Genomic DNA, 15,207 nt, shown 5'->3' on the forward strand with positions numbered 1-15,207 from the left:
ACAGCTCTAGGCTGCCATCAGCCCAGAGGCACTGTCAGTGTCCTCTACCACTCCCTTATTCCCCCAGTGCAAAGCTGGCTATTACAACAAAAAAAAAAAGTCTTGGAGAGTACACACAGAATTCTCAAGTATCCCCTTTAGAGTTAACAACCCGTTGGTTTCACCTACCAAAAGTATGTATAAAAAACTTGTATTTATTCTCAGACTTCTGTATTTTTTTAATAGCTCTCTGGTGAGTTTGGGAGTTATGCCTTCCTGCGCCTTTCAAAGGCTGACATTACACAGATTTTCTCAAGTCACTCCTGTGGGGCTACACTGGACCTATTTCTCTGTGTCATGTAACGAACAATTAGTTCAAATGCTTTTATTATGGTTGGAGAGAAATGTGAAATGAACTACAGCTTTCACAAAACTCCCAACCTCTAAAATTAGTGCTTTAGAAAGGAGAGATTCTGACACTCATCACATTCAGAACACCTCTGATGCTGGCATTCTTACTGAATCTCTAGGCAGCACTATAAAGTGAGAATTTAAAGCAAACCTTCTGTGCGGTTTCTCCCTGTCCTGAAGCTGTGCAGCTTCTTGCTTCTGCAACTCCAATTCAGCACTGAGCAGCTCCATTGTGTCCTTCAAAAGTAAATTCTCTTTCTTGAGTTTGGAAATTTCACTCTGACATTTTTCCAGTTCATCATGAAGAGATCTGATCTGGCTCTGGCTACTTCCTTCCTAAGAAAAAGGTCAAATTTAGTTATTCACAGCCTCTTATCATTTAACATGAAGATCTCACTGGTATTGTGTGCATTGAATTTTTGTGAACTGATTTTTCAATTATATGTGCAATCCTACGCGGAAGACAAAATCTGCGATCAAAACTTCCTGAACATATTTTATAATCTCTACAAAATTTATTTTCTTGTAACATTCATTTACTCATGTTGTACATTCTAATCTTTAAATGGAAAAAAAGCCTGCCCATAGGGAAAAGATGATAAACAATGCAAACATTTTAAAGTGGGACATAAGGGAAGGAAACCCATTCCATTTCTGTAAGAGACTACAATTTTACAGTCTCTGAAGACAGAATCTCATACTATTGCTTTCGCAAAACACAACATGGCAATGGAGTAGGAACTGCAATCTTGCCTGTTGCTTCTTCAGTGTCCTCACACTCCTCAGCTCCATTTGGAGTTCATCTATTTGTTTCTTGAGATTACTGCACAATGTTTGTTGCTCAGAGAGTTCCACCCTTAGAGATCCTAGTAACAATCAGACAGACAATCATTAAGGCAGTCAGAAGCCAGCTGGATGGGGAAAGTAGATATAGACAATATATATTAAAACTTTAATAATTACAGTTTGCCTTGTTCCTCAATTCCTTTGCCATTAAGAATAATGGCCTCCTATTAAAGAAGTAACTCAGTTGAGCCATAGTAGGAAGATATGGAGCTACAATAGCAATTATTCAATGTCAGAACCAGAGAGGTAATTCTGTGGCAGTTGTTTTGTAGACTAAATCACTATAGTTGCTTCTTCTAACCTTGAACTTCACTGGAGCACCCTAAGCTTCCCTGTTAAGTCCATTGGTGTTTTATGAAGGGCCGTAAGACAGATGGAGGAGAGCTCTGGTTGTGTTAAGAGTACAACACTTACGTAAGCAAACCTATTATATACTGCAGTTTTTGTTTATATCGGGTACAAGTTTTGGGATGGATCAAGTACAAGGAGAAAAGTACTCTCTATTGTGTTCTTATAATTTTTCTTGAAGAACTGAGTTTATCTATTGAATATATAAACTTTAAAGAGCAACAGATCTTTCTAGCAAATTTGAATTACTGGAAAAAAACCCGAGAAGAAAATCCAGTTTGTACTTAAAAGTACTTTCAATTTATTATTATTTTAATTAAAAAGCCTTTTATACATAAGTTTTAATAAGCTGAGTTCAAACCTGGAGATATTACTGGTCCTTGTAATGCAGTGTTCTGTTTAGTTCTTGGCAGTTCAGGGAACTTTCTAACCTGACTGAACAATACATATGAAGCAACTGGACTCAACAGAACAGACTTGAACTACATACAGCAACTCTTTGCATCAGAGAAAGAAAGAGGGAAGTCATATACACTAACTACAATATTGCAATTTAATATACCTGATAATGCATACTTGAATGTTGTACACCAGAGTACTCTCCCAACAACATTCTGTTGAGAGCTAGGTTAACAACAAATATTAAGTCTGCATTGCTGAAACTGAAGGGTATGGATAAGGAGATTCACAAAGACCCCAGTTTCCAGAAGATGGGAAAGACAGTGAATGGGAGGAAAGTCAGTGCTTCTCAGGATCTAATCAAGCAGTAGGAGCTGTGTGTTATGAGCAATTATACCTAGCAACAGGTTTTGCTGCTTCTGTATCTGCTCAAGTTCACCATGTAATTCTTTCTTTGCTTTCTCTTCCAAGGTTTGTATTTCCAGCTTATGAGACTGATGTTGGATCTTGAAAGTCTCATTAAATTCCTTTTTCAAACGTTCTTCTGCCTCCTGTAAGCAAGAGTACCCCCCCAAAAAAAAACACCAGAGTAGTTGGAGCCTCTTTATCACCTTCTTGTTTCACTTGTAATGTCAGGGTGAATCTGGTCTTTCATTGTAGAACTTTTATTTGCATCACCACTTCGAATGACATTTCATCAACACAAGAATGAGCTGAAGTTAAAAAATAACACTTGATAGGTACAAGAGAAATTATCAAGATACCATCTATTAGATTTGTTGTACATCATGAAATAATAACATTGACATCTTTGCACTATTTGACAGTAGAATGGTATTTTATTATTAAACATACAAAGCCCCCCAGATCTGACCTGTATGTAATTATTTATCACAGTGTGTCAGACAAAGGCTTCTCTCTTTCCTTGTATTGTTCTTAGTTAAAACTTCCATTTCATTAGAAGTGCTGCTGATACACTGAAAATGACAGAGCAGTTGCTCTGAAAGCAAACTCCTACGGTTAGTTTCATTTTTACCAGTTTACTAACTTCAGCTGGGTTTTGTTAAAGCTGGGATTTTATTCTGAATATATAAACAAGATATTTAACTCTACTTAGAGTGGGTTCACTTATGTTTTATAAGCAGTTTTCCTCTAAGGTGTGCGATATCAATAGGAATATCAGAACTCCATGTCACAATCACATGTACATTTTTTAAGGTGGTTTTTTTTCCCCCTCAAACAACAACATTCTGTAGAACCTCAATGTATTGCATTAACATTTTGTCACTGAAATAAATCTACTTGAACCTTTAAAAGCTTTGGTTTTCCACTTACAGAACTGACTTCTTGAAGGTATGTAAGGCAATACATATCATTATACATGTCTATTATACTTCTTTTGAAGTGTTTATGTATAAATTAAAAATGGATGAAAAAAATACAACTAAGTCTTGTTAATAATACACTTAAGAATCCCCTTGTATTTCTGAAACAAAAACACAGCTAGAGGAGCTTGTATTCATTGCAGCCTATCTGTAGATGGTAGGCTATATTATTTTGTGAAACTACTTCATTCACATTGTGTTCTAAGTTCAAATGTTGAAATTAAAAAATAAACCAACTACCTGAAGATTATGAGGTTTCAGAATCACAGAATTAATTCATTATGTGCAACAATGGCAACCCATCATTAAGATAACTGGAGATAACTGAGTTTTGATAATCAGCTCTAGCTAATATGGTTTATCCCACAAATATGTTTTTACACTAGTATATCATAAACTGACCTTTAGTTCCTGATTTTTGCTTTTCTCCAACATTTTTAAGACTTTTTGATGCGATGCCTCCAGCTGCAGTTTAACATTCTGGTTTTCTTTAATGGTGCTTTGAAGATCCTGCAAAAGCTTCTCTTTTTCCTTGTTGGACTGTACATTATGTTTCTTCAGTGACTCCTTGAAATCATTTGCTTGTTGGTCTAGTATTTGCTTCAGCTGAGCCACCTTCCAGAAAAGTAAGTCAGCAGGAGATGATTTGTTTCTGTGTAAACACTATTCATATGAAACACAAATGTTCGTGGACTTCATGTGCTGTGGAGATAACTCAAAACCTGTTACTCGAACATACACATATATCATGAGAACTACATAACTTCCTTTACTAAATCTGATTTCTGTACCTTGTAAGCAGCTACAAGAAAGAACCAGTTCCATTTTTTAGTAGACTTATGGTTGCAGAACTACTGTGCTCCCTCCAGAGTTTGTCCTTCACTTCAAATCCACAAGTCAGGTTCCTTTTCTCCAATTAATTGGTGGAGGTCATTACTGATCATCACTGATCTTGTACTTCAGTTTCCCTCTGAAGCCCTTCCAATGGCTTGCTTACAAAGGGCCATACTACTATGACAATTAACATGGATTTCCTTTACTAGATGGGGTACAGTGTGCTATGTTTGAACTCCGAAGATCCTCAGCTTTATTAATGATATTTCCCATGTTCTAAGATCTAGAACTGTATTTAGACATGACAGAAATCTGCAAGCAGAGGTGAATTTTGTTAAAAATCTCTTCAGCAAAGCTACCAGCTTGGGCAGTTGACTTCCTCCTATCTGGTGGCCAAACCAAGCAATCAATAAAACTTCTAGTCAAATAATCCAAAGGAAATATTTTTGAATGTACACACCAAGATGAAAAATTAAAATATTTCCTCCAGACTGAATTCAATGTTTTTAAAACTTAAATTATTTCATCATTTGCAAGAAGACAAATGGCTTTATTCACAGAACACTGGAGAAGATGAGGTGGCAGCAGTGGTTCTACTTTGTGTGTGTGAGAGAGAAAGGAAGCATGGAGGCACAGAAAACCTGAGAAAACAAGACAGTACGTCCATGTGCATACAAAGGCAACTAGGGCAGTTACCCAAGTGATGAAGGCCTAGGTTGTCCAATGACAACTTAATATACAAGTGAAGAAGTGGCAACAGGTGACACGCTGCAGCTCACCTTGTTTTATCCTACAACCCAGTGACAAGGAGGCTCTTTAAATAGTGAGAAAGCTGACAGAAAAAAAAAACCCCAAAACCAAAACCAAATCAAGCCCAGGTCTCCCACACATCATGGGAATGCTAGGTTGGCAGATAAGAAAACAAACATTCCTTCACCTAGTGTTTTGTGAATCAAGCAGTTTTTTTATTTTATTCTCTTTTAAGGGCCAGAAAATGAATGATTAGTTTTACCACTCCTTAAACAATTTCAGACCAACATGGCACATTTTAATTTCACTGATGCTATCCAACCAAATTGATCTGAGTAGTAAATTTGAAAGAGCACCTAGCTTCAGCTGCCCCAGACTGAGTTTAACTAGCCATCCAGTTGTTTCCTGGCTTCTGTTGTGTCATCCAATTAAACACAAAGAAATTTGTCTGAACAAACTAGTCAAGAATAGTTGCTAAATATTATTCTTAATGAAAAACATTAATTGTCTTTATCGTGTCTGTGTGATTGGATCTATCTGTGGCCTATATACACTCCAAGAACAGGCAGATGCCAGTGCCACTTGCCAACCATACTTTTGTTTCCAGAGCTGCTGCAATTTTTATTATTTTTTTGAAAAATAAGTGGTGAATCATAAGATCTAACCAAAGGGGCTCTTTGGCTTCTGTACTTTGTCTTAACACCTATTGAACTCAAGCCAATGTTTTCCTATATAAAGAAAGGAAATACCGAAGTTTTTAGGTACTGTAGTTCCTTATAAAACTAACCTTTGATTTTAAACACTTAATGCAGTCCCCTGTATTGGCTGGTGTAATATGCATTAGCATTACTACACTCAGGCATGCATTTTTTTTCTGGGCTTCCTGAAAGTAAGCCAATGAGTGAAAAGGATGTGCCAGAAGAGCAGCAAGTATATTTTCTAATAGAAAAATTGGAAATGGGAAAAATGTCGCTTGGAGTATTTCTTTTGCAAATTTAATATTCATCCAGGCAGGAAAGATGAAAAGCGGTATATATAAACTTCAGCTGTGTTCACATTATTAACCTTTCAGACTGTCTTCATAGGCAATTATTGGTTCAAAGCACTACTAACATAAAACATAAGACCATACTGACTGCAAATAGGCTAAGCAGTAAATTGGTAGCAACAGAGAATATATAGTAGTAAGAAATCAGATGGAAAAGTATTTCTAAAAAATTATTTTTCAGTGATTTAGGGAAAAAGACCTACATAAATATATTAGGTATACAAACACAAATTTCTCAAGAATCCTGCTATTTCTAACATACTAGAGGTTAAGAAACAAGCATTTCCATCCCATCATGTTTCCTCCTCCAGTCTTTCTATTAAAAGGGCTTTCAAATCCACCACTGCAAATCCTTCTCTGGACTATTTTGCAGTGCCTAGGCATTTTATTCTGTTTCATTACTTCAAAACAGATAGCCAGACCCTCAATTTGTTTAAATTGGTAAAGCAACATTTAAGCTAATGAATCTATACCAATTCACATCAGTCCAAAATCTATTTGGCATCTTTTACTATTAGCAAACCAGCAACTTTGTGTAATTTTGTGTTTTAGAATGTCTCCCTGCTGCAAAATAAAACCTCTTAAAAAACCTGTACCTCTGATACCATTACTAATTCATTTTTATCCACCAGAATTGCATAAAGTGGTCTTAAAGATGCAACCAATAGCAATCCTCAGTGTAAGCTCTAGGCAACAGTATTTTTCTAGGCTCTGTTGAATTCTTTCCAAATTTCAGGGTTATGTTTGCACTTGCCCTTTCTCATGACAGCTGATTTTGCCTCCCACTGTCTTCCAAGTAAAGAAAATGTGAACAACTATTACTAAAAGATGACAGGTAAGTTTTGAAATATTTCAAAAGTCTTTCAAGTTTCATTCTTTTCTAACCATAATTACTGTCTTTCTCCTGGGAAGGATGGCTTGATTCTTTTGAAGAAGTACCTCTCAGATTATGACAGCCCATGGGTAAAAATACTGGGCAAGTATAAGGCTGTGCATGCCATCACAGCTGGCTTCCCCATTTGACTTCTACTTTGATTATTTTAATTCACTGTGCTTGCAAGCATTTTGAATACCTGAAGTCTATCTTATGCCTGCTCTTTCCTTTTATTTATTGTATGTAAGAACTGTGAAATCTGAAAGGCAACATCTAAAGTTGGAATCAGAGAGAATATTTTGACTTCCTATATCTTTTAAGTAGAAAGATCTGAGTTTCTCAATGCATTGCTAGGGGTTGAATTTATATAAAAGACTTTAAAGTGACTTTTGATGTATTATAGAAGAGTCACAACAATTGAGAATTTGTTCAGAGTCAAAATAAGGCACCTAAATGCTACAGGGTTTTATACATACTATGATGTCATCAAAACAGTAACATGGTATAAGAAGTAACAACATAATAATGAGATTATATTTTACTGTTGTCTTTAGGCTTATTTCACAGTTACGTCAGTTAAGTTCAGAGTTAACTGCCTTCCTAATTTACGGCAATTCCTGACCAGAGGGACAGGTAGGAACACATCATGCACACCTCTACTGCTGCTACGTGGTACCTCCAAGATCCATCAAAGCCCTGGGCATTCCTGTGCTGGCATTGTTCAAAGATGTATCATGACAATGTGATGCCTGCACTTCCATTTTACATACCTTCCAATTTCAGAATAGCCCCTTTAACATGCTGAAGAGATCTTACAGTGTAAAAGCAAGGAACTGGAGGACTCTAATGAATTAGCATTCAACCCACACAGGATCTCACATTCTTCCTTCCAAAGGACCAAACAGGTGTGAGTATGATTTCTCTATCCAGAAAAAACTCATTAATACAGAAATACTGCCACTTTGATGTGCATCCCCAGAGATATGAAATTATCATGATTCCGCCTACTCTGCATAGTGCTCTGTCTATGTCAGCCCAACCAAAAATGTGTCTTATGCAGCCAAGGAAGCTATTTTTAGATCTGAAATTGTATCCAGGTTAGAACTGGATTAGTGACAGCACACTGCCTAACCTCTGAAGCAGAAGATCTGGGCTGAGCCATTGCAAAGGTTCCCAGCCAGGAATCATACTCTCTGTGAAACATAATGTTGCATAGTAAATAGTGGTTACTTGGCTGTAAATATTCACATATTTATAGAAGGAAAGTATTATAAGTTGGTATTATTTCACTTCCCTGGAAATACTGCTAAGTAATTGGTGTTCAGAAAGTAACTTTTAGACTACCAATTAAAATACAAAATTTCTCTTCAGAGGGAGCATTTCCTCCTTTTTGGGAGCACTGTTAGATTCCAAGATACACCAAAATGTTTCTTAATGTATCTGTTCATACCTACTATGGTGTTGTAAACATAACTTATGGCATGATATATACTACTTCATAATTACTTATGTTTATATTTACAGTTGCAATAATTGCCCACCACTATCTGTATTTACCATGATCTCATGATATGAAAGGACTAGCTGTTAGGAAACACAGGCTTCTTTCCTATTTTTCTGTCCTGAATGTGTGACTTCAAGGAAAGTAATTTGATGACTCACTGCCTTACTTCTTCCATTTGCAAAATCTGAAGAATAATTGCTTCATGTCATAAGCCTTTTGACTTCTTTGAGACCTTTCAGTGGAATACACAACCTGCATGCAAATACACAATACTATGAGATTGGACAGTGCCACTACTCCTTCCTTCCATCTCTCCCCCTCACACGTCAAAAACAGTATTTCAGGCATTACCCAGGGATGCCAGAATATCACAGTAAATTTCAGATTTGAATGCACTAAGATTTTTTTTAGGAAAAGGTACATTTAGGGTAATTTGGAAAAGAATAAAGACGACTAATTACTGAGAACCCATATTTTGCATTAGATGCAAAGAAGTCACTCTGGATAGCTCAAGACAGGTTGGATTGACCTGAAATTCTCTCAGAGAAGAACCTGTAAAAAACAGTGGCATGCAGAAATGTGTAATGAATCCTAAAAACAGGATTTAGCCAGAACTTTAAGAACATTAAGAACTACACTTAAATTCTGTACTTCTAAGACTTGGAAATGGATAGAATGTCAGAATGCAACTGTTTGGTACCAGAATGTACAAATCTATTTTACAGGAGCTATGAAAGGAAAAAGACCACGCTGCGCTCAGAACCTGTACAGCTAGTATAGCATGAATGGGAGAAAGAGCAGGTGTGAGAGAGAAAATGACCGCAACACATGCCCTGATTGCTGGAACACACTGCACCAACCAGAAATAATGGCATGTGGGAAAGCGGAAGTAGGCAGGAGAGGGGGGCCAACATCTTGTTAGCCCCCTGATGAGCCTATCTGTCCTTTTTCTGTCTTTGAACACTCAAAGAGAGCTTATTATGGCCACTTACAGTCTACAAATGCCAGCTGAGAAAGATCTAGGTCTTCAACTTTTGCAGAGCTGTTGCCATGCAAGCTCCCACTGAACTTGCTGGAAGTGAAACTGTTTAGAATCAGTAGGGATTCAAAGCAATCAAAATTATACAGTCACTTAGAACAACAGTGGCTATCTGTAAATCAGTAGTTCCACAATGTAAGCTACTTAGTTCCTGTTGTTCATTATTTTTTCTTGAACTAGACTGAAGACATTTTGTATATTTGTGAATATCCTCCTTTTGCTTAACCAAATCTTGGACCCTCAAAACCTGGATTGACCGGAAATAATCCAATGAAATGGATGACAAATTCTCATGGTGAAAACAAGTCCATTCATCCATAATCTCCCAGAATGGACAATCACAAATCATTTCATTGTTTTTCTGAAAAAGGTACCAAATGTAATGCTATACTTGGGGTAGAAAAATAAATGCAGCACTGAGCATCATCAGAACTTTTCACTAGGGCACTGATTTCAGTTCTGTTAAAGTGGGGTTTTTTGTAACTTATCCACAAGATAAAGTATCAAAATGTTCATAGGCAAAAACTTCACATGATCAAACTGAAGAAAAGGAAATATCCTGCACAACATTTTAAAGCAGCCAGCATTTGCTGAAAAGAACTGAACAACACAAAAGGGGAACACTTGAGAGGGAGAAAACATGTATTCACATTTGTCAGAAATTTTAAAGGTGCATTGTTTACTTGTGTATATAACTGCCTTGTAGGCATTCTGCTTTTGTTCTGGCAAACAAATGAAATTTATCAAAACAAATAGGCTTGTCAAAATATTCATAGATGTTCAGGAGCAGTAATTTCTGTTATTTCTATCTAAAGTCCTCGCATATTTTCTTGAATTATAGTCACAGCAAATACGATTAAAATCTAATCAAGAAATCGTCAGATGAGAGGAAAAATGAAAAGCCTTTTTATTACTGGGTTACATTTATGGCCAGTTTACCTCAAGTGAAGAGTTTTGAAGTTTCCCAGTTAGGACATCTTTCTCTTTCTCTAGTTGCTTTAGTTCACACTCAGATTTTCTTTTAAATTCCTCCAGCTGCATCTGGAGCTCCTAAAGTAAAAAAAAAAAAAAAAAAGAGAAAAAAAGAGGAAAAAAAAAAGAAAAAAACAAGAAAAAGAGCAGCATGCAATAGCTGGGACAAAACATGCAGCATGAAAAAGAAAGACCATTTCTTCTACATCAACCTAGATAATAGAGCAGGTTACACACTAATACATGCTACCGTCTTATTCTGTATTATTCAATCAAATATTAGAATGAACCAAACCAAATTGTTAATACTAGTGTTAGACAACACAGCTCACATAATCCCAATCTTTCAAGGAAAGTTTCCCTGAGGTGGAAAACTACAGCATGAAGTGTGAGATTGTTTTCCCTTGAGTGGTGTTAAGAGTTCTAAAATAATTTACTGTGCAAGAATCACCCACAAGATCTGAAAAAACACAGATATACACTGACCATATGCCTAATGAGATGACTAACTAATGGGCAATTACTGGAAAAGGGAATCAAAGGGATTACTATCTTACAGCATCCATAAAGAAAATCCTAGTGAGGAAGTAAAAATAAAATAAAATAACCCCCTGAAAACTACATAATCATTTATTGCTGAAATAGTTTTTGAAAAAGCAGTGGTAATACTGCATGCAGGACAGTGACCAAGAGCTTGTAGCAATCATTTGTGGCAAATGTGAGCATTTACTGTAGAAAGACTGAATGTGGAACTTCTAGAAATGTCCTGAAGTAATATATATTAAAAACTTTAATTAGTGTGCTTGCTCTTCCTATTTCTGCCGATTTGCTGACTCAAAAAATATTCTACCATATTTTCATACACTACAAATGGAGGAAGATTAAAAATAGCAATTTAACATCTGTCCTATCCTCTACAGCCCCTTCTCACAGCCCCTCCCCACCCCCATTTTTATAGCACAATGACTTCAGAATTCAATATGACAGAGAAAGTACCTAAAAACTAAGAAAGTGATAATCATTGGGAGGATACCATGATATTAGTAAGCAGAAGCACAGGAAATAGTGACATATTCCTTGCAATTCATAGTTGAATCAAGGAGAATACATTAGCATTTCACAGTTTAGGTACTGTTAGGTAGATATTAAGAGGATGGAATCAAACACAGAGACATTAATATTGCAAAGGAGAAATTAGCTTTAGTTCTGCCTATATGAAAAGGAGAGGATATAGTGGTCTTTCTGATTAAAACCTGAAGATCAGGTGTTGCACCATTCCCACTGCAATGCTGCCAACTGGTTCCTTCTCTATATCTTAATTTTTCTGTCTGGAAAATAAATATAATAATTTTCAAACAGCTGTTACAGGCCTTAATTACATCAGAGGATATAAATAGCAGTAATGAAAAATATTGTAATTGTATTTTTTGACAACTCAAGATTCTTCTGATTTAATTAATATGAATCTCTAAGAAGAGATGGTTATAAGCAATAATATTTATTGCCAATAAGCAATAAATGCCTACTATAATGCCTTTTTTCATGTTTAATACTTAAATTTGATCTGACTCACATGAAGAGTTTCAGCCTGGCATCATTTTAAGTACACCTGTACAAACTCACATTAAAGAATACACAATATAAAAGGCAAGATTCTTTTCGTAAGGCTTATACTTCATAGCCTAACTGCGTATCTTGAAGCACTGCATCTTCACATACTGATCAAATGTGAGCACTTTCACAATCAGATAAAATAATTTACTCACACAGGTTCCTTTCTGAGAAATGAGATTGCATAAAAGTATAAATTCCAGCAGTTTCATAGGCAGAAATGAATTCTTCTGATGAGCACTTAACACAATTCCTAGTCTCCAAAACCTAGAAGGTACTATGAAGTTCAACATTTAGCGATAGGAGATGCACGCCTTTTATGACTTCGCAACTTGTCAGCAAGTGATTTGACTATGCTCAAGTAAATGTTGAACACAGAAAGGTATAGGAGCATTAAAACTGGGTAAACTGGGTAGAAGTTCTTAGTGCCAAGAAGGGTCTAAAGAACACTTGACTAGTAGTCTGATTGTCCAATTCTACAGACCCTAACAGATTTTTTTTTTCTGTCTACAAGATGTCTGACAAACACACAAGTACATTAGGAGACAGAAACTAAATTAATCCTTAGTTTATGCCCAAATTTGGCAAACCACTTGGGCATGCAGTGAGTTGTAAGCTTCACTAGGCATTAAAGCATGTGCTTATAACATTTAGGTTGCTACTGCACAGAAACATTACAGACTGCAAATTTCTTGAAGCCAAAGGATTTTGTCTGTGAAGCCACAGACAGCAGTTCTCATGAAACAAATTCTTTGAAGAATCCCTTAAGCCAATCACTGCTAAAGCATACTAACAACAAAAATTACATCTTAGCCACTTAAAACACATTGAGAAAAGGTATTGTTCAGGTAACTTCTCTGGGTCCACAAGATGAGCATTCTTTCTGGCTGAAAGAAGGACATTGTGGATAACTGGCTAGCTGAAAAGGGTCACATAGACATAGTCCAGCTGGCTGGACAAAAATGCACATCGCTCTCAGCTTATCTGAAGTAAAGCAAAAATATAACAGGAAGATTGCGGTGGGAAAAGAATGTTGCAGGTGGGAACAGATAACTACAGAAGAGAAACTAGGGGCAGGCTTGGTATTTAGGCAACTAACCAATAATGAGCTTAACTTTTGTAATATGTATGAGCTAATTATAACAAGGCATAAAAGGTGACTGTAAGGGACAATAAACGAAGTCTGCTCATATTGAGTGACTGTGTCTTCCCTCCGTCGCAACAGGACATATATTTGCATGTATTTGTCTGTAACTAGTCATCATAACAGCTGCACTCTGAATCCATTTACCAACACTGTGCAGAATTAGAACCTCTGCCTAAACAATGCAAACTTTTGATTAAATTAATGTATCTGAATCTTTCACAGCAGTAATCCATGGAAATTTAAGCCAGAAATTGGAATACACCTACAATACATTTTTCTTCAAGAGAGGCCTTACATTAATCACTCCAACTCTAACATGCAAATCATGCAAGGATAAGTGTTGCTAAGGCGGCGGTTTATCACATCAAGGATAAATTCACTTTCCTGCCTGTGGAGCTTTTCACAGAAATACATCAGTTTGACTTTTTCTCCTTTTTTTTTTCTTTTTCAGTAAGACCATAGCGAGAAAATCCCTTGCATTTTATGTTAATTCAAAGTGCCTCCAGTGAGGATAATTCAAATGATGTCACTGTCACCAATAAGATTAAAACCAGATGAATTAAAGCATCTATAATTAGAAGAACATTCCTACCTTCCACATTTTTTTTCTTTCAGCTTCCATGAGGTTTTAGACTGGCTCGATTTCCTCTGTATGCTTCATTACAAGATCTTCCAGCCCTTTGAACAGCTATTCCTTCAGACAAGTCTTTTCCTTATGGACTGATGCTTGCCTTTACAAAGCAAGTGTCTCTTGTTCATGCTCTCTTTTTAAATAGCTACAGTTCCCATAGTCTATAAAACACACTACCTATATAAGATGACAAAACCAGGGTACGATTCTCGGGTCACAGTAGTCTATTTTGTACTGAATATGCTATTTAGGTGGATATGCTCCATTGAAGAATACTGGCTTTATTTTAGTTAACAATGTAGAATGGTAGTGATTCAGGGCTGTATGCCTCTTCTGTAGTCTAGGAATGTGGGGTTTTCGCTGTTCTGGTTTGAGTTTGGATGTGTAACACTTCTAACCATACAGACTTCCTCAAGAGCCACCTTAGTTCTACGAAAAAGTATACAGACTTCCTCAATGGCCACCTTAGTGCTGTGAAAAAGTACAAAGGACAGTTTGGTTTTCCTTTATGTCTCTGATACCAGGCCTAATCTCCCAGAAAGCTAGCATAACAATATTCTAGTAGAACTAAAAAAATACAAAAAAAGATTCAGGGCTGCACACCTGTTTAAGCAGAACAATTGCACAGAGGGAACTCTGAGGATACATACATTCCTCATTGTACTGAGTTTATTCCTGGTATTATTTCTGCATAGATTTTCAGAACTGTTTTCTATATTTAAAAAAAACATAAATCAGTATTCCAGCTTGACCTCAACAGAGGAAGTCTGTCTTGGACCTTGTTCTCTTTAAGGTTTTCATTACAGAAGCATATTTGAGAGCAAACTACCTGTTTAAGCTTTTGCACATCTTCAGAGCCACTCCTGTTCTGGCTCTGTTTGGTACAAGTCATTTGCTGCAGTTGTGTTATTTGATGCTTCAGTTCATCTACTTCATTAACAGCTTTGTTTTGGGAATTCAACATAGTTTCCATATCTTCTGTGGTATCAACATTTACATTTCAAATAGCATAACTTGTGGAATTTCGAACATGAGTGACTACTAGCAAGGGAAATACTTCAGAATGACATTAATGAGCATCGCACTACCTTTTTTTCCACTATTTCCTTCTCTTGAAGTGCGTGAAGAGAACTTGAAGTTCTCTTTGACTACACTTAGATCTTCCTCCACTTTTTTCACTATACCTTTTGATCCCAGAATTTTTTCTTGTGTTCCCTTAAGCTACACTTCCAAATCCTAAAATATACATGACATTACTTCTATGTTTATTACATATGTTCTTTTTTTCTCATCTGAAATAAATGGTCATTTTTTCTCTTGGTGTAGTTCCATGATATAAATCTTTCACCTACAGAGCTGGATGAAATGCATTTTTGGCTCTTCCATACTCTTAAAATGTCTCTGCTGCCAAAATATTTGTAATGTGGAG

The 15,207-nt window shown here is 36.3% G+C and overlaps 1 protein-coding gene across 7 annotated transcripts in view; it reads right to left on the reverse strand.

Moving 5' to 3' along the window:
• Window positions 1-15,207, reverse strand: part of FAM184B (family with sequence similarity 184 member B) — a 51,938-nt gene that overhangs the window by 6,111 nt on the left and 30,620 nt on the right. For 5 of the 7 annotated variants that reach the window (XR_008823408.1, XM_056348371.1, XM_056348350.1 and 2 more), the window contains 6 exons: window positions 11,643-11,717; window positions 10,357-10,467; window positions 3,771-3,983; window positions 2,381-2,534; window positions 1,144-1,256; window positions 542-726 (listed from right to left, as the gene is read on the reverse strand). Coding sequence is in view for 6 of the 7 variants with exons in the window: in XM_056348371.1 (XP_056204346.1) it covers window positions 542-726; window positions 1,144-1,256; window positions 2,381-2,534; window positions 3,771-3,983; window positions 10,357-10,467; window positions 11,643-11,717 (851 nt within the window). In the remaining variant the exon portion in view is untranslated. The remainder of the gene's footprint in view (window positions 1-541; window positions 727-1,143; window positions 1,257-2,380; window positions 2,535-3,770; window positions 3,984-10,356; window positions 10,468-11,642; window positions 11,718-15,207) is intronic. The other 2 variants (XM_056348361.1, XM_056348380.1) reach the window with 2 other exon arrangements.

Source organism: Falco biarmicus, chromosome 1 (genome assembly GCF_023638135.1).
Source record: "Falco biarmicus isolate bFalBia1 chromosome 1, bFalBia1.pri, whole genome shotgun sequence".
Classification (NCBI taxonomy): Eukaryota; Metazoa; Chordata; class Aves; order Falconiformes; family Falconidae; genus Falco; species Falco biarmicus.